Here is a 20831-nt window from a genome sequence, read left to right as displayed (position 1 = left end):
TACTGTGGGGATGGGGAAAGAGCAGTGTTTGAGGATAAATCAGTGAAAAGACTGCTGAGTAGGGCCTTATCTGAGGTTAGAATTTAAACATTTATAATCTGATGTTCCATATAAATTTTCTCTGGTGTTCTGCAGCCAGGAACGAAGCAAAGATAGATTGAAATTGGATGAGGGAGGACAGAATTGAACATGCAAGGGAGACTCTTGAAGTAATTGACGGAATAAATCCAACTGTCATTTTTGTTCTTAGGAATAGATTAAAATATAATTTCTTCTAGCACATATTTTTAAGGTAGGGTAAGTTATACAGATTTTATTTTAAATTTACTCTTCTTGTGTAGGCATTTTTGATATGTCTAATGGTTTACGTATTTAAGACATATATATTACCAGTAACTTTGAATGATATAGGGTTTATTTGCTAATCTTTGAATATGACACCAAGAACAGAATACTAACATTCTAATCTGATTGATTTTTGACAAAAATTTCACTAATAATATAGTCGTATCAATGGTCCCAAAAGGAGTAAGATAAAGCATCTAAGTTATATTTGGTTTCCATTGAAAAAAAATTTTTTTATCACAGTTTGGTTTTATCATTCAATTATTGCCATTTAAAAATATTTAAATGTAGTATTATAAATAGTATTCTTTCTGTCTTTCTAGTCATGATTCTTTCTCATTGTTCCTTCTTGTCACTAAATTGAAAGTAAATGAGCAATGTCAGGAAGCACATGTATTCAATTTCCTACAGGACCCTGGGCCTTATAATATCAAATGAGAATGTAAAGAAAAGGCAAATAGTACAACTGTGTTCTTATGTTCTGGTTTTGACTTTGTTTTTATTTTCTGGGTTCACTTTAGCTTCTTCTGTGCTCCTTTAATACCCAAAATAAGTAGACAAGTACTTATTTATGTGGCAACCTTAATTTGTGGGTATTTCTTGAAAGCCCAGATGTTTATGTTTAAATTTTAGCTTTATTATTGAGATCTTTGTGATAAATAATTTAAAAGTTTTTAAGTACTTAAAAATTATAATTAAACTAGATTTTGTCAGGTGATGAATCTTGAATGGTGTAGAAGTATATTGCTATTTGTGTGTAAGTTGTATCAAGGAAGCCTATCTATAACATTTACCAGAAGTTGGCTCTTAAAATTCCAAAAGTATTTTGAAAAGTGCTTCTTAGAATGTGAGGTATTTGAGGTATCTTAAATTACTGATTTAAAAAATAGTCTCGACTGATTTCTGTCAAATTGATCTTTGGTAGGATATTACAGTATGGCTTTTTCCCTTGCATGTATTAGTATATCAGTTTGCCATTATTTGTTCGTTTGCTTTAAAAAAAAAAAAGAATTGAGTATTGACTTTTTTTCTTTTTTACTAAACTCAAACCCAGAATTGTATCACAAAATGTGACAGAGCTAGAGCTCTGTCTCTACACCATATTGCTATTATGTAAAATGGCAATATGTGTAGAAAAGTGTAAAAATTTCCCACTTTATATCTTCTCAAATTATAAATACATATGTTATAAAAGCTCACTAATGAGTTATTTAATTACTTGGGGGTATCTGGGTGGCCCAGTTGGCTAAGTTTCTGACTTAAGCTGGGGTCATGATCTCTGGGTCTTGGGATCAAGCCTCACCCATATTGGTGTTCATACTTAACCCACTACCTGCCACAGGCCCTGTGCAGGGTGGGGAGCATGCTCAGCAGGGAGTCTGCTTCTCCCTCTCTCTCTCTCTGCCTCTCCCCCTGCTTTGTGCATGCTCTCTTTCATATAAATAAATAAAATCTTTTTAAAAAGTTCATTAATTACTTAAAATTCAGAACATATTTCCTGTTGAAAGTATTAAAATGATGGCTCACAGTAGCCAAGTTGCAGCTCAAGAGTTATCCCTTTGCTAAGAAAAATAATAGTAGATTATACTGATGAAAATTTATCTTTCTCCTTAAGGAGCAGTTTTCTAGCCACCCAGGTCTTATAAAATTCTTTGAACCTAAAACTGTCCTAAAAAAAATCAATTCTTATTTGATCTCAGGGTTGTGAGTTTGAGCCCCACATTGGGTGTAGAGATTACTTAAATAAATTAAAAAAAGTTGAAGTCAAGTCTTAAAAAAATCTTATCACAGTTAGATGATTATTATTGCTACCATTTCTTTTTCATATAAGATGGACATAAATATTTGTTAGTGTAAATAATTGTTATTGGATCTGATGAGAAAAAGAAGAGAGGAAAATACTGGATGTCTGAAATGGATGAGAGGCAATATAGTGAAATAATTTAGATTTTGTTTTTTTGGAGAGCAAATATGGTGTAGAGACAGGCATGGAATTTAGAATCAGAAGATCTGAGTGCAAATCCCATCTTCACAATTAATTAGCTAAATAGTCTGAAACCAAATTTCTTTTGAACCTGTTTCTTCATCCACATAATGCGGATCACTGATTCATTCAGACATGTTTTTTTAGATTGTTAGACAAACAAAATAATCAGAATGAAAACAAGCAATTATGAAATGTATTGTGTTTAGTCAAATATTAGTAATAATGTAATTCTCCTTTCTGTTGCTTCCCTCTCCCTTGCCATCTTTCCTTCTTTCACTGATAACATGTTTTCACTCTTAACCTTAGGACTTTAGAACTTGGGTGGGAGTGTACCCAAGTCTCAACTGATTCCACTCCCCGCCCGCTATAAGGGAATTAGAGAAGTGGGATGGAGTGCACTTTTTCTGTTACCGCCTTGCTAATTTTCTCACTGTTGCCTGACAGAGTCCTGTCTTTCTCGAGGTAGGGCATAGTGTGAGGTGCCTCACAGTCCCTAGGTGTCATTATTCTCTCTCTGCCTTCACTGCCATACCCCTAATCCCCATGTATATCTAACTCTTCTTTCTCTCTCCATTTTCTCTCTCCAGTACCTTTTCTTATCCCTTCAGTTGGTTTCTTGCTGTTTGCCTACAGATATACTCAGGTCTCCTTTGGCTAAAAAAATTCTTGCTCAAATCTTAGTCACTTCTTTCACCACCAAAGAGATGTTGATCTTGTTGCCTTTATTACTTCATCACTTAATTAACCTTTTGAGGTACAGCTTCTGTCCTAACCACTGTCCTAATACTGTTCTAAATCAGTAACCTCCTTGACTTCTCTCTCTGGATCTTGTTGACACTACTGTTCACACTTTTTTTTTTTAATTTTTTTAATTTTTTTTTATTTTTTTAATATTTCTTTTTTTTTAATTTATTTATGATAGTCACACAGAGATAAAGAGAGAGGCAGAGACACAGGCAGAGGGAGAAGCAGGCTCCATGCACCGGGAGCCTGACGTGGGATTCGATCCCGGGTCTCCAGGATCGCGCCCTGGGCCAAAGGCAGGCGCCAAACCGCTGCGCCACCAAGGGATCCCCTGTTCACACTTTCCTCCTGGACACTTCTCCCTTGCTTCTGTAAGGATGGGTATTTCTGACTTCTTTCTTCCATTCCCTGTAAATGTATTTGCCTTACCCCTTTCTCTGAGCTCTTATTAGCCGCTACCTACCCCCCCCCCCCCACTTTTTGCACTTTCTCGTTGTGTATTACTTTCCTGTGACTAGAAGTATTCTCTTTTATTCCTGCAATGTAATTGAACTTGGAAAAGCGATTGAAAATTCAGGGAGGCAGGATTCTGTACGCTACAGGAGAGAATTTTTTTTCCTAAAGCAATTATAGTTGTACAGTAATAATCTGCTTTCGAAGAAGTCCGTTCTCCACTATTAAAGGTTTTCAAATGGAGACCAAAAAAGGACCCTTGTAGAAAGGACTCATTAATTAGGTAGAAAGTTGAGCCAGATGTTCTTTTAAAGTCCCTCCCTGGGGCACCTGGATGGCTCAGTTGGTTAAGCATCTGCCTTCTGCTCACATCATGATCCCAGGGTCCTAGGATCGAACCCTGTGTTGGGCTCCCTGCTCAGTGGGGAATCTGCTTCTCCCTCTGCTCCCTCCCTGCCTATGCTCTCTGTTGCTATTTCTGTCTCTCTGTCTCTCTCAAATAAATAAATAAAATCTTTTTTAAAAAAGTCCCCTCCAACTCAGAGATTACAATTTTTATCTGCTCCCATGGATTCAACTTTGACCTTTATTCAGATGTTTTCTAAATCATCTGCCTCTGCCTTCCCTCCCTCATCCTTTCTCTCTCACATAGTATTTGTCATCAAACTTGCTTCTCTTCTAGGCCACCTATTTTCTAGTTTCAACATCATTTTCCAGTATTCTTTTTTCTCTCCTTTTATGAGTATGGCTTTGAGGACGACTGTTCTATTCTTGGGCTACTTTGTTGATAGTAAATTATATGTGCCCGGGGATCCCTGGGTGGCTCAGCGGTTTAGTGCCTGCCTTCAGCCCAGGGCGTGATCCTGGAGTCCCAGGATTGAATCCCACATCGGGCTCCCTGCATGGAACCTGCTTCTCCCTCTGCCTGTGTCTCTGCCTCTCTCTCTCTCTCTCTCTCTCTCTCATGAATAAATAAAATCTTAAAAAAAATTATATGTGCCTATATAACTTCGTTGCCTCCTCTCTCTACAAACTAGGAGCACTCAAGCAAAGGACACTAATAGAGGAGGCTCAGGAACCTAAGGTTTAAATTGATTTTAAAACTTTCTATGGCCCAGTCCAAATGTTAACACTTAAGATGTTGATAATAGTAAATAGTAGTAGTTGCAGTTTTTTTTATTGAATGTCTACTATGTGCCAAGTATTGTGCGATGAGTTTACATAGGTTATGTAAGTTATATTTAAGTTTTACAACATTCCTATGAGAAAGATACCATTGCTGTCCCATTTACAAATAAGGAAACTGAGACTTGGGAAGGTAAGAAAGTTGTCAAGGTCACACAACTAATAAGTGTTCGATATCTAATTCACTTTATGGCCAATTTTCTTAAGTATACTTTATATACTGTGTTACAAGAATGTAGAGACTCTAGAATAAAATTTTAGAAAGTCAGGTAATGTCCTACAAACAAGATAATGTTGACTTCGTATGTTTTTAGATAGGACATTGTTAGTGGCTTATTTGTGCTTATTACCTCTTTATCCCTGATATTCATTCCTTTGTTCATCCATTCATTGAACTTTTTAAAAATTTAATTTAATTAAAAAATTTAAAAAAGATTTTATTTATTTATTCATGAGAGACACAGAGGAGGAAAGAAGCAGAGACACAGGCAGAGGGAGAAGTAGGCTCTATGCGGGAAGCCTGATGTGGGATTTGATCCTGGGACTCCAGGGTCACGCCCTGAGCTGAAGGCAGACACTTAACCACTGAGCCACCCAGGCGTCCCTTGAACTTTTTAAAAATTTTTAATTAATTTAATTAATTGAGAGAGAGAGAGAAAGCAGGAGCAGAGGGAGGGGCAAAGGGAGAGGAAGAAGCAGACTCCCTGCTGAGCAGGGAGCCCAGTGCTGGACTCCATCCAGGGACCCCTGGTTTATGACCTGAGTTGAACGCAGATGCTTGACTAACTGAGCCACCCAGGCATCCCTATTCATTGAAGTTTCATGCATTTTAACAATTGCTTAGACTTTGCTAAATGTGGTATAGGAAAGTGAATGAAGCAAGTATAGGTTTTCAGTATAGTGAGGGAGACAGAAGATTAACAGGTAAATAATTGGTTATAATTTAAACAAATACTACAAAGATCACAAAGTGTCATGCTAGTGAGGACCAGTGGAAAGGAAGGGAGAGGATGTGCTTAGATACAGTGGTCAGGAGAGGCTTGTTATGCCACTAAGCAGATAATGTTTTGTTGTATACCTTTTCATATATTATGTGTATCTAGAGAGAGCTATGTAGTTTTTATATCAAATGGGATTTTACTATTATTATTTTACTATTTTGTTCTGTTGTGTAATCTCATAATTGAGTCTCTTGAAAGTATAGTCTTTGTTTCTTAATCTCCCTACCAATTCCACTTCAGCTTTTTTTTTTTTTTTTTCCTTTCAGGATTTGATTTAAATTCAAGTTAATTCACATATAGTGTAGTGTTAATATCAGGGGTAGAATTTAGTGATTCATCCGTTGCATATAACACCCAGTGCTCATTACATCAAGTGCCCTCCTTAATGCCCATCACCCAGTTACCCCACTTCCTCTCCACCAACCCTCAGTTTGTCCCTATATTTAAAAGTCTCTTACGGTTTGCCTCCCTCTTTGTCTTATTTTCATTATCCTTCCCTTCCCCTATGTTTGTTCATCTGTTTTGTTTCTTAAATTCTACATATGAGTGAAATCATAGGGTATTTGTCTTTCTCTGACTTATTTTGCTTAACATAATACCTTCTGGTTCCATCCACGTCATTGCAGATGGCATGGCAAGATTTCATTCTTTTTGATGGCTGAGTAATATCCTAGTGTGTGTGTGAGTGAGACATCTTCTTTATCTGTTCATCAGTTGATGGACATTTGGGCTCTTCCCATGTTTTGGCTATAGTGGACATTGCTGCTATAAACATTAGGGTGCATATACCCCTTTGAATAACTGTGATTGTATCCTTTGGGTAAACACCTAGTAGTGCAATTGCTGGGTTGTAGGGTAGTTCTATTTTTAACTTTTTGAGGAACCTCCATGCTGTTTTCTAGAGTGGCTGTACCAGTTTGCATTCTCACTAACAGTGTAAGAGGGTTCCCCTTTCTCCTTACCCTTGCCAACATCTGTTGTTTCCTGAGTGGTTAATTTTAGTCATTCTGACTGGTGTGAAGTGGTATCTCCTTGTTTTGATTTGTATTTCCCTGATAGTGATATTGAGCATTTTTTCATGTGTTTGTTTGCTATTTGTATGTCTTCTTCGGGAAAATATCTATTCATGTCTTCTGCCCTTTGCTTAACTGGACTCCTTTTTTGGGGGCGTTGAATTTGATAAGTTTTTTATAGATTTTAGATACTAGGCCTTCATCTGATATGTCACTTGCAAATATCTTCTCCCATTCCATGGGTTACCTTTTAGTTTTGTTGATTGTTTCCTTTGCTGTTGAAGTTTTCTATCTTGATGAAGTCCCAATAATTCATTTTGCTTCCCTTGCCTTTAAAGATTTTATTTATTTATTCATGAGACAGAGAGAGAGAGAGAGAGAGAGAGAGAGACAGCAGAGACACAGGAAGAGGGAGAAGCAGGCTCCATGCAGGGAGCCCAATGTGGGACTCAATCCCGGGTCCCCAGGATCATGCCCCAGACTGAAGGCAGCGCTAAACCACTGGGCCATCCGGGCTGGCCTTCCCTTGCCTTTAAAAACATCTAGTAAGAGGTTGCTGTGGCTGAGGTCCAAAAGGTTGCTGCCTGTGTTCTCTAGGATTTTGATGAATTCCTGTCTCACATTCAGGTCTTTCATTTTGAATTTGTTTTTGTATATGATGTAAGAAACTGGTCCAGTTTCTTCTTTCTGCATGTTGCTGTCCAATTTTTTTCCAACACCATGTGTTGAAGAGAATGCCTTTTTTCCATTGGATATTCTTTTCTACTTTGTCGAGGATTAGTTGACCATATAATTGTGGGTTCTACTCCAACATCTGCAGTCTGGCCTCCATACCCACTGTTGGACTTGACATTGTTTCTGATGTGACTGGTCACTGCCTAATTGCCAAATCTAAACGATGTTTTCTTTTTTTCCCCTTTTATTTGTGAATTCTGAATTGATTTTTCTCTCACTTTCTTGGATGTTTCTTCTTTATCACAAACTTTTCCTACATTTTTTTTTAAAGATCTTATTTATTTTGAGAGAGAGAGAGAGAGAGAAACAAAAAACAAAGAGCGCGCGGGGGCGGGGGGTGGGGGGCAGAGGCAAAGGGAGAGCCCATGTGTCTAGCCTAACTTGGGGCTTGATCTCACAACCCTGAGACCACAACCCCAGCTGAAATCAAAGAGTTTGACGCCTAACCGACTGAGCTACCCAGGTGCTCTGCTGTTTCAGGATTTATTTATTTATTTATGGAAGAGAGCATGCACGTGTGCACACACGTGTGGTAGGGAGGGCAGAGAGGGAGAAAGGCAGAGTCTGCTGAGCACAGAGCCCTACTTGGGGATCAATCTCACAACCCTGAGATCATGACGTAATCCAAAATTAAGAGTCAGATGCTTAACCAACCAAGCCATCCAGGTGCCCCTATATCTCTCATTTCTTTCTTAAGAAATGTTTAAATCCTCTTAGATTCTGTTCTTGGCCCTCCATACTGATAATCTCCTAGAGTGATGGATTAAAGTTTATAATGATTTACCAGTCTTGTGGATCAAGTCCAAAGTCCTGTGTAAGGTTTCACCCAGCTTAAGGATTATTCATTTCTTTAATCTAAGGAAAAAAAGAAATGAACCTTTATTAATATTTATTTTAAGAATTGATACTAGTACCTTCAATCAGTCCATATGTTAATTTATCTGATGATTATCTTTATTTTAACTGGTGGCTCTCAGCTGGGGTGATTTTATCCTCTCCCCTCTTTTCCCCCACCCCAGGATGTTTGACTTTGTCCGGATACATATTTGGTTGTCATAACTTTGTGTGGAGAAGGAGGAGAGGGTGCTATCGGCGTCAAGTGGATAGAGGCCAGGGATACATCTAAAGATCCTACAATGTATAGGGGGACAACACTCAATAACAAAGAATTATTCAGCTCAAAGTCTTAATGATGCCATGGTTGAGAAACCATGCTTTAACTGGATTTTAGCATTTCCTTTAATTATGAGTGTAGGTAATCCTTCACAGGGGTATTAGTACTACCTGTAACTTTGTCATTGGTAGAAATTTCAACTATTTTCATGTTGCATTAATTTGTTACAGGTACCTTGAAATATTTCATTTATTGCTTAGAAATTAAGATAGGTTTGCATTAATTGAGAAGCAAAAATTACTATATATTGTATTTAAAAAATTTATCTCAGTATAGTTGTCCATTGTAATCCAATGTATTTTATACATTACAGACATTATTCTGGGAAGGGGTCTGTAGACTTCACCAGATTGCCAAGGAATCCTCAGGGCAGAAAAGCTTAACCCCTGGTTTAGAGGCTTAATTAGATTGGGTTAAGCATTTTTGGTGAGACATGCTTCATGGGTGATCACGTTTATAATTTCATGAATCACTTAATATTAAGTTGTTTTACTGTTATTAATGATGCCAAGTTTGATGACTTAGTTAAGGTAGTGACAGCCAGATACTAAAGATTCATTCCTGGGGATCCCTGAGTGGCTTAGCGGTTGAGCTCCTGCCTTCGGCCCAGGGGGTGATCTTGGAGTCCTGAGATCAAGTCCTGGGATTGAGTCCCACATCAGGCTCCCTGCATGGAGCCTGCTTCTCTCTCTGCCTGTGTCTCTGCCTCTCTCTCTATCTCTCTCTGTCTCTCATGAATAAATAAATAAAATCTTAAAAAAAAAAAAAAGATTCATTCCCCCTTTGCATTGCTAAGTAATCTGTGGGGGGTAACACTTTGGCACTAGGTGAGTTTTCTGTTTCTGAACAACTTTTCACCTAATAACTTTAGCATATGTTGATGATCTTTGCCTCAATTAGTTTTTACATTGGGATTACAAAATCATGATTTTCTCATTCAATTATTCTTTCTACATTTATTACTGGCTTTCTTCTGCAAAGAAGAACTTCCCTTTCTTTAATCCCACTCCAGTCCCTTTTCCTCATCTCTTTGTTTTCCCCTAAATATCACTCTGTATTCATTATTTTTTATTTATCCAGTAGATTATGCTCAGGTAGCTTTCTTTCTTTTTTTTTTTTTGCTCAGATTTTCCCCCATGTGGCCAGTGGGAGCCTCTTTAACTTGGTCCTTTGTTCTTTTGACAATTCTTCTGGTCTGTCTTTGAGCATTTACTTGCTTTCTGACACAAGAGTTCCCAAGGATCAACATGTTCTTTCTTTGCTCCAGGTCTGGACTCAGGTATTTCTTCAATGAACCATGGTTTCTTTGTGGGGATAGGTATACTTTTCACTTGTTCCTTGAACCTAGGGTATTCTACGTTCAGGGAACAGCCTAAAACAAACATTTTTCCGTATAAATTAATGGTAACCGTTTCTTCACTTTACACCATTTTAGTTTTACAAAAGATTTCATAAGTATTCTACTTATCATCTCATACCCATGCTCTTATCTATTCACTAAAGGATTATGAGAAACTGTCTAACATTTCTCTTCTGATCTGTTCTACACACCACCCATTTCATTCATCTTTAAAGTATTCATTATATACTATTTGTGCGCCAGGAACTGCTTTAGGCACATAGAATACATAGGAAAATGGAAACATCAAGAAGTTCATAGTCTAATAGAGAAGACCTATATAAAGACCAAAATTTCAGTATGATTATTGCAAAAAATAGAAATACATAAACGGTGACTAAATGTGAGAAACCAAAGGATTCAAGATAACAGTTGAGTATGGTATTGTTAAAATTATGAAAAGATGATCAGATGAAGAATGGTAGAGTGATTTATAGATTCTTATTATGGGACGACTGATTACATGCCAAATGTGTTTCTAGTTGTTACAAGTGAAGGTATTGGAAATCATAGGTTACCTGCATTTGGTTCTTAGAGCTTTCCTTTTCCCTGTATTCTGTATTTTTTGTTTTTATTTTTGCTATTTTTTTTTTCTGGATAGACTATTCTTAGAGAAACTTTCTTACTAAGATGCCTTATTATTTTTGTTCTTTAGCCTTTCAAGGAAAGATTTTTTTTTTTTTTTTTTTGCTGAAGTTAGAGGCCATGGGGATTTGCTGTATTTGTTATGCATCCATGCCTTATGAATAAACCCATAATGTTTTTTAAACAATGATTGCACATACCAAGTAGCTACCATATTTATGTGGTCATTAATACAAATTTTAGTTCTTACTGTGGGGAAATCTTAACTCAGGATAGTTGAAGGAAATGGAGAGTCACATGGTTTAAAATTGGGACTCACCTATGTAGACAGTCCCCTAATTTTACATAATCTCTTTATAGCTAGAGATTTTCCCTCTTTTCCTAAGAATTAGGAGAGGTGTAGGAAAAAACAGAAAATCTGCATGTTTCCCAATTCAAAATTTTTAATGAGTAAATAAGGTGTCCCTCCCCTGCTCCCACCCTCGCCCAGATACTGAAGTAATTTATAGGAGTCTAGAAATGTTTTTGTACAAGTCCCCATCTCCTCAAGTATTTCTGGCTGAGATGGCACTTAGGATTTTTCCTTGCTGTTAAAATGACATGATGGTAAATAAAATAAATTGAAATTGTAGTGTGCTATTGTTGGAATCAATATTTAATTTATCTGACATCAAGCAATGGGCATTCAGCATAAATACATTTTCCAGATATTTGTAGCTACCCTCTTTAATATGTCAAAATGTTTTTAGTTTAGCCATTTTGTTTGATGAAATTAATTAAAAGGTTAGATTTAATGTTAAATTTAGAATTGTCCTACTGAACATTTAATATACAGGATTATGTATTATACAATATTTCCTATCCTTTAATTTTTTCTTTCAAATATATGATGCTTTTATACAAAAACAGTCATATACTTAATGTGAATGGGTGTAACTTCTACAGGTCAGTGATGCCTTGCAAGCCAAGGCTCTCTGACTAATTTGTCTAACCATACTCTGTGTGTGTGTGTGTGTGTGTGTGTGTGTGTAAATAAAATATGATTTATTTGTCAGTACTTACCAATGCAAACATTTTACTCTAACCATGTCAGTTTCCACATAATTTTAGGATTATTCCATGTCCCTTAACCTTTTTTTTTATGGTAGCGTTTGCTTTCTGGTCAGGGACCTTGAGGGAAGTTATTTATCTTTGTGCATTTTCTTAACAGCTTGTTTCTTATGGTCTCAGTGAGTGGTAATTGGATGTGTTTCCTTTGCATTAGGAGGACTGTGACAGATATTCAAAGAAGTCTGGGAAATGTAAGTTTTAGCTTTCTGATAAACTAGAGGGAAGTTAGATTAGATGAACTTTTTTGTCATCGTTCTTATTAGCCTTATGTCTCTGCTCTTTATTTCATATTCTTATTCTATTCACCAGATTTCCTTACTAGGCCTTTCTTTTTCTTTTCTTTTTTTTAATTTGTTGAAATACATGTATCTTTGTAAGCTACCTAGTCTTTCAGGGTCTTACATTTAGACAAGGTGATCTCTAAGTTCCCTTTCAGCTATAAACTTCTGATTATGCTTATTTATTTCTTCATTGAAAAATATTTACTGAATACGTGCTATTTGATAGATAATACCCTGCAATATAAGATTATCTACCCTCCAATAATAAAATAATACATGTTCTTCAGTATCCAGGTTATGTACCGCTTCATTTGTAAAGTTCTACCTGGCACTGTAGCTTATATTATGTTGGCTTGCCCCACAAATTCTTTTAGGACTTACGAAAAAATGTAGACATAGGTTAACTTGTGTTTTCTTTAGTGTTTTGATTGTTTTGATTACTTAATGTAATTGTAGGCACCATGAAGAATTATACTTCTTTTATAATCATTTAATATAGTGACAGTCCACATAGTGATAATTATGATAATTAGCTTTTGTGAACACTAACTTTGATATGAGCATTGTTTTATTTTTTGTAGATGATTTTTTAAATTTAAATATATTACTTAAATTCAGTTTGCCCACATATAGTATAACACTTAGTGGAGATGAACATTGTTTTAAATGCTTTACATATATCCATTCCTTGTAATCTTACAAAAAATGTTTATGAAATGGGATCTCTTTTCATCTCCATTTTTACAGATGGAGGTTGGAGACACAAAGGTTAAATAAATTTCCTTAAGATTATTCTGCTATTAAGTGAAAGAACCCAGGCAGTCAGACTTCAAAAACTCATTCACTTATCCATTTTGCTATAATGCATAATTACTGTATATTTGTTGAATGAATGGGTGTTTTCATCTTTAATATATATTAGTTACAGCTGTAGTATCTATTTTGTACTTGGGATAAAAGACTAAGGATATTTCACTTTGAGGAGAATAGTTTTCAAACAAGGACAGACAACTTTCTTAGTAAACTATTACGAGTGACTCTTAAAGTTAATAGTATTTAAATTGTGTACTTACAGCTTGAGGGATTTTGGATAAGGGGTCTTTTTTAAAGAAAATTTGAGGCATGCATCATACTTATAGATGAACTTTGATTATGTTAAGTGTCTTGATGATTACTTGTTACTTGTTTTCAGTTGAGTGGTGATTTTATGCAATGGCTTCAAGCCACAGTTCTTCACCAGTGCCTCAAGGAAGCAGCAGTGATGTTTTCTTTAAAAAAGAGGTAGATCCAACAAAACACATTCGACCTGTGCAGTCACTGCCAGACGTATGTCCCAAGGAACCCACAGGTAATGCCTTTCTTTCTTTCTTTCTTTCTTTCTTTCTTTCTTTCTTTCTTTCTTTCTTTCTTTCTTTCTTTCTAACTGAGGATCTGTATTATTTTTAGAGAGTAGTCAGATTCTATATAGAATCTATATATAGATCGATATATATATATAGAATATATATATCGATATATAGAATCTATATATCGTTTTATATATAGATCTATATAGAATCTGATGGTTCAAATTGACCCTCCTTGAACAACACAGGTTTGAATTGTATGGGTCCACTTATATGCAGGTCTTTTTTTTTTTTTTTTGTAATATAGTAGAGTACTATAACTATTTTCTCTTCTTTACGGTTTTCTTCGTAACATTTTCTTTCCTTGAGCTTACTTTCTTGTAAGAATACAGTATATAATATATATAACATACAGAATATGTGTTAATTGACTGTTTATGTTATTGGTAGGGCTTTCAGTCAACAATAGGTTATTAGTAAAGTTTGGGGAGAGTTAAAGTTATATGTGGATTTTTGACTTACATGGAGGGGGTGATCTGTGCTCTAACCCTCCCATTGTTCAAGGGTCAGCAGTATTTAAAAGAGTAAATTTTATAGTTTTAAAACTAAAGAGGTCAATTATTTGGAAGTAAGCTTTTTGGGAAATTGGAATATAGTTCTCTTCATGCATTTCCATAGAAGTTACTTGCGTAAATTGCTTAAAAAAAAGTTTTGAAAATGAAGCTTCAGATTTAAAGTTTTTTAGTTAGTCGTAGTATAGTGAAGTTTCATTATTTGAATTCCATGTTTGGAAATTTGCCTACTCCCTAAAACTTATTTATAACTCCAAAATCAATACTTGTGGTATTTTTGTGGTCATTTGCAGTCATACACAGAGAAATGAAAAACTTGAATTGCCTGATGCACATGTCCGTAGCTAAGGTTGAACAAGACAGCACTCTGCCTTCTTGTTTTAGCGCTCATGCTATAAACAAGTGTCCTTTCTGTGGTCTATTAATGCCACATTTTTTTGCACTTTTGAGATTTTTTTTGGTGATTTTGCTGTTTAAAATGGTTCTCAAACGTAGTGCTGAAGGGCTTTCTAGTGTTTCTAAGTACAAAAAGACTGCAATGTAGGTGCCTTATGAAGAAAATTCATTCAGTGTGAGTCGTGGGTTCAGTGTTAATGAATGAACAATATATATTAAATAAGGTGTCTTTATTTTTTATTTTTTTATTTTTATTTTATTTTTTATTTTCAATAAGGTGTCTTTAAACAGAAACACACACAAAACAAGATTACTTATTGATCAGTTGATGAGAATTTTGTGACCAGAGGCCTGAAGGTACCTAACCCTGTATTTCCCCTAGGAGCAATTGTTCAGTATTTGCTAATTGTTACATTATAGAACAAAACTATCATGAATAACAAGGATCAACTATAATATTTCTTTCCTCTATGGTTAATGCCACAGCAGCATTTCTGTCATCTATTTATAAGCCAAACAAAGGGTATTAGAGTCCAGTGTGTCTGCCATACTACAATAGAAGAAAGGTGTATTTGTGAAAAATCTGGAGTAGTAAAGGATACAAGATATACAATTGAAAGATAGAAGAGGAAATTGAAAAAGGAAAGAGAAATTGTACATTAAGGAAAGAAATTAATGAAAGATTTTCTTTACCATTCACCCCACCCTGCAATGACAACTCAAATTTTGCATATTCTTCATTTTATACATGCTTTTCTTCCCTTGGTGAAAGCTGAAGGTTATTAATCAGACTGATTTTCATTAAAATGTTTGTTGCAGAAGAATTTCTATTTGTAGAGTAGGAACTAAGCATTTTTCTTTTTCTAGGATGTACTTTCAAATGTAGAACTTAGTTCACAGAGTTCTCTTGTTTACTTTTTGCAGGTGATTCAAATAGTTTATGTGTTGCCCCATCTCTAGTTACAGATCAACATAGATGGACTGTATATCATTCCAAAGTAAACCTCCCAGCAGCATTAAATGATCCTAGATTAGCAAAAAGAGAATCTGACTTCTTCACAAAAACATGGGGATTGGACTTTGTGGACACTGAAGTCATACCTTCATTCTACCTCCCACAGATCAGCAAGGAACATTTTACAGTGTATCAACAGGAAATCTCTCAGGTAATACCTAATCAAAAAGAAAAGAAAGATCTTTAGTTTGATTAATTGTAGATTTTTGGCCAGTGATCTTTGATGAGCTTACAGTATTATTTTCTATCTATATGCATTCTATTGTCCTGGGTTGTATTTCATTCTTTACTTAGATATATGTACATATATTTCTCTTACTGTAGTGATTTTTCAAAATACACTTTTCTAATGGTGCTAAGATTCATCATGAAATCCACCTTACCTACCAAGGAGAAAATTGTTCAGTTAGGCCAATAAAAAACAGATTTGTGAGGTTTAAGAAATGAGCAGAGTAGAACTGTTTCTGTGTCTCTCATTTACCACAGAAAATTTAATAGAGCATGCTAGGTCTAGCAGAGTCTTAATATGTTGCTTTAAACTCAGTTCTTTCAGTAAGAACTGAAAGAAGTGCTTAGTTTAAGAAGGCTTGTTATTCATTTAAGAGTAGGTACCTCTTTAAGTATTGTACTCCAGGCTTGCCTCACCCTATTATCAGTCCTGGTAGAATAACTAGAACTTTTATATACCGTTGGTGGGAATTTAAAGTGGTATAACCCTTTTGGAAAACAGGTTAGTGGTTTCCTAAAACATTAAAAATACTTCTGGTTCAGCATGTAGGAAACTTGGAAGCTTCTACTCCCATTCTCACAAGAAAAAAATCTGAACAAACTGAAAATCAGCAATTTAAAAGCTTTTCAAAGACCATAGCCCAGGGACATAAACTCACTAAAGAAAAGCTACCTAATCCTAGGTCTGAAGAGTGCTTTGCCTCCTCCCACATTTTACCACCATATCAATAGGGCACCTGTATAATAATAAGGGAATACAAGGGAAAGGACTGCATGTCTCAGACTTTATTTAAGTTTGCAAAGTTTTGGAGCACCTGGGTGGCTCAGTTGTTGAGCATCTGCCTTTGGTCTTGATCCTGGGTTCCTGGCATTGAGTCTTGCATCAGGCTCCCTGCAGGGAGTCTGCTTCTCCCTACTCCTATGCCTCTGCCTCTCTGTGTTTCTCATGAAAAGATAAATAAAATCTTTTTTTTATTTTTATTCATCAATAGACTTGAAATGACAGAGGAAAGAATCAGTGAGCTTAAGGAAATGTTGATAGAAACTTATCAAAATGTGTGGGTTAGTGAAATGAAAATATTGCTTAGAGGGAAGTTTAGTAGCATTATGCATATATTAGGAAAGAAAAAAATCTAAAATTAATAATCTAAGCTTTCGCCGCAGAAGACCAGAAAAAGAACATGTTAAATCCAAAGTAAGTAGAAGGTGAATCACTATGTTAGGTACCTATGTACATATGTACCTGTGTACTAATGTAATATTGTGTTAACTATACTAAACAAAACAGAACAACAAAAACAGAAGAAAAGAAATAATAAAAATTATACCAGAAATCAGTAAAACTGAAAATAAGAAATTAGTAGAGAAAATCCAAACTGAAAGCTGGTTCTTTGAGAAGATCAATAAATTGGTAGCTGTCTAGCCAGGTCATTTAAGGAAAAAAGAAGACCTAAATTGCTATATTAGAAATGAATGAGGACACACCGCTAATGATCTCATGGACATTAAAAAGATAATAAAAGAATATTATGAACAGCTCTATGCTTACAAATTCCCATAGCCTAGATGAAATAGATCAATTCCTTAGAAGACACAAACTTCCAGAACTTACACGTGAGAAATAGACACTCCGAATAAGACTATACTTACTAAAGAAATTGAATCAATAATAATAATCAACAATAACCTTTCAAAATAGATAACACCAGGGCCAGATGGGTTCACTGTTGAATTATACCAACCATTTAAGCAAGAAGTTATACCAGTTCTTTATTACCTGTTCCAGAAAGTAGAAGCAAAGGGGATACTTTCTAACTTATTCTTAGGCAGCATTAACCTAACATTGACATTAGACAAAGATATTATTAAAAAAAAGACTATAGACTACTATACCTTATGAACATGGATGCAGAAATCCTTAACGAAATATTGGAAAATCAAACCCAATAATGTGTGAAATGAATTTTATACCATAACTAAGTGAGATTTATTCCAGATATGCAAGGCTGATCCAATATTCAAAAAGCATTTTGTGTAATCCATACATTAATAGGCTAAAGAAGAAAAATCATACGTTCATATCAATAGATGTGGAGAAAACATTGAAAAAACTCAGTACCCATTCATGATAAAAACTCTTAGCAAACTAGGAATATAGGGAAGCTTCAACTTGATAAAGAACATCTGTAAAAACCCTACAACTAATTGTGAGAAACTAGATGCTTTCCCACCAAGATCAGGAACAAAGTAAGGATGTTCCTTCTCACTGCTGTTTTTGAACATCACTCTGGAGATTCTAACTATGCAATGAGATAAGAAAAGGAAATGAAAGATATATACAGTGGGAAGGAGGAAATAAAATTGTCTGTTCACAGATACCATGATTGTCTATGTAGAAAATCCCAAAGAATCAGAAAAGAAACGTCTGGAACTAATAAGCAGTTATAACAAGATTGCAGGATACAAGGTTTATATTACAAAAGTGAATTACTTTATTGTGTGCTAGTGATGTCCAGTTAGAATTTGAAATTAACACAGTGCCATTTATATTAGCACCAAAGAAAATGAAATACTTTGGTATAAATCTTAACAAAATATTTGCAAGACCTATATGAGGATAACTACAAAACTGATGAAAGGAATCAATGAAGATCTAAATAAATGGAGAGAGAGTCCATGTATATAGATATGAAGACTCAATATTGTCAACATGTTTGTTCCCAGCTTGCTCTATAGCTATAGATTCAATGCATCCCAGTTAAAATTCTAGCAGCTTGTTTTGTAGATAAACAGAGTAGAGAGCTAAAAAATAGACCCACACAAATACAGTCAACTGATTTTTGACACCGGTTCAAAGGTCATTCAGTAGTCTTTTGAGTAAATGGTACTGGAACAACTAGATATCCACCTGCAGGGAAAAAAGAAAAAAAAATCTAGACATAGATTACCCACACCTTTCACAGAAATAAGCAGAAAATAGATTGTAGATCTAAATGTAAAACTGTAAAACTAGAAGCTCACATAGGAGAAAATACATAACTTTGAATTTGGTGATTATTTTTTAGATAGTGGCATCAAAAGCACAATCCATGAAACACAAAATTGACAAGTTAGACTTTGTTAAAATTAAAACCTTCCACTCTTTGAAAGACACCGTAAAAGAATGTATATAGGCTAGACACTGGGAGAAAATATTTGCAAAACACATGTATGATAAAGGATAGGTATCCAAAAATATACAAATAACTCCTTTTAAGAGTTTGTTGACTTTTAATCAACAATAAGAAATAACTCAACTAAAAAAATGGGAAAAGAACTTGAATGAACATTTTTCCAAAGAAGATGTACAGATGACCAATAAGCATGTGGAAAAGTAGTCAACATCACTAATAGTTTTAAGTGGTAAGTTTTATATTGTGTGTATTTTGTCATAATAAAAATGTGCAAAAGATCTGAACAGGCATCTCATGAAAGAAGACATAAAGATGGCAAATGAGCGTATGAAAAGTTTAACATTGTATGTCATTAGGGAATTGCAAATTAAAACAACAATGAGATACTGCTATAGCATTCTATCAGAATTGCAAAAATTCAAAACAGTGACCAAATGCTGGCAAGAAAATGGACTGATAGGAACTTATATTCATCGTGGGTAATTGACCCACAATGACTGCAAAATGGTACAGCCACGTTGGAAGACAGTCCTGTAGGTTCTGCCACAATTGCCTTCAGAACTCGGAACACTGCTAGCTCAGTATTTTTTCCTTTCCATGCCCCACTTTCCCATGTGTCCTATTTATGGTATCCCTGAAAAGATAGAATTGTTAGTGATCATCTAATCTGAAATTAGAGTAGGGTTTCTTTCTTTTTCTCTCCTCTCTCTCTCTCTCAGAAAGTATCAACCAATAGCCTTTCTGTCTTATATAGATTTTCACATTTTCTTGTTTTAAAAAATTATTTTCAATTGATTTCTGTTATATAAATAAGGATTTTTCATTTGCATTCCCACTTCATTCCAAATTTATAGAGATTTTATTATAATTATATAAAATGGGATGAGTATAAGCATGTACGTATTCATAGAGTTCATATTGGTTTATTAAACATACTTGTTATTTGTGTTTAATTTCAGGAGGCTAGTGATTTCACATTAAAAATGTAGAACTAATTTGGCATATTCTTTTATGAAACATTTTGATGCTTTGAATATTCATATTGCTACATAGCATTGATTTTGTTATTTTTTTTTATAGAGAGAGAAGATTCATGAGAGATGCAAGAATATTTGTCCTCCTAAAGATACCTTTGACAGGACTCTCTTACATACTCATGGTATGAATATATGCTATTTGTAGATAATATGTGGATAAATATGTGATATTTGTAGCATAGCATAAATATCAAACAAAATCTTAATTTGGGAACTTCGATGCAGGAGAGGCATTTGCATAACCGATAGTGAATGCTTCCTTAAGATTTGTACTGGAGGGCCTCCCTTGCATCCGCCTAGTCCAGGCCGCTGGGTTTAATTGATCAATCCTTCCCTCCCTCCCTCCCTTCGTTCCTTCCTATTTGTTTTAATGGGAGAGAACTGAGCATGAATATATGCAAAGAGAAAGAGTTATTAGAAGGGAAGAGATTGAAGATACAGAAAGAGGCAGGGTGATTGATGAAGTGAGCTCACAGAAGAGGCAGGAGGGCCTGGAGTCCAACCCAGGAAGGTTAGTTTTTGAAAGGAGGGTACTTCCTCTGAGATTGAGTTGGTGAAATAAAGGTAAAGTAGGTTCATTTGCAGTTTTGTAGATGATACAAACTAAGATGTCTAAGAAGAAAATTAATAGGGTGCTAATATCCTAATATGGTATCAAAATCTTTGATCATACTGGGTGGGTATTTTGAGTATTTTGGGAGTATTTTGAACAGTAAAAGCTGTATTCCTTTATTAGAATATTCCTATATTCTAATTAAAATTAGAATTCATTTTTATTTTATTTTATTTTATTTTTTTTTGTAATTCATTTTTAAAAACCATATGCCAAACTTAATTTCACCAAACTTAAGATAGCATCAAGCTTTCTGTGTCCATTTAAAAAAGACTTGAAATGTATTTTGTTTCCTTGCTACCATACAATTGATTAAAATTACTTGAAACATAGGAATTTTTTCAGTGCTTTAATATTAGGCTTGACGTTTGTTGAGGGATTTAAGTGATTACATAATTGTGACATAGTACAGAATCTGGTCAAAATATATTTTATGGAA

The 20831-nt window shown here is 35.0% G+C and overlaps 1 protein-coding gene across 12 annotated transcripts in view; it reads left to right on the top strand.

Annotated features, from left to right (window-relative positions):
- The window catches only part of VPS54 (VPS54 subunit of GARP complex), a 78003-nt gene that overhangs the window by 9965 nt on the left and 47207 nt on the right, over window positions 1–20831 (top strand). For 3 of the 12 annotated variants that reach the window (XR_003144841.3, XM_049115580.1, XM_025469117.3), the window contains 4 exons: window positions 11832–11922; window positions 13205–13360; window positions 15251–15492; window positions 19823–19901. Coding sequence is in view for 10 of the 12 variants with exons in the window: in XM_049115580.1 (XP_048971537.1) it covers window positions 13225–13360; window positions 15251–15492; window positions 19823–19901 (457 nt within the window). In the remaining 2 variants the exon portion in view is untranslated. Of the gene's footprint in view, window positions 1–3187; window positions 3448–10711; window positions 11923–13204; window positions 13361–15250; window positions 15493–19822; window positions 19902–20831 lie in introns of those variants that run through there. The other 9 variants (XM_049115582.1, XM_025469119.3, XM_049115581.1 and 6 more) reach the window with 8 other exon arrangements.

Source organism: Canis lupus, chromosome 10 (genome assembly GCF_003254725.2).
Source record: "Canis lupus dingo isolate Sandy chromosome 10, ASM325472v2, whole genome shotgun sequence".
NCBI lineage: Eukaryota > Metazoa > Chordata > Mammalia > Carnivora > Canidae > Canis > Canis lupus.
This window is presented reverse-complemented; position numbering and strand designations above follow the sequence as displayed.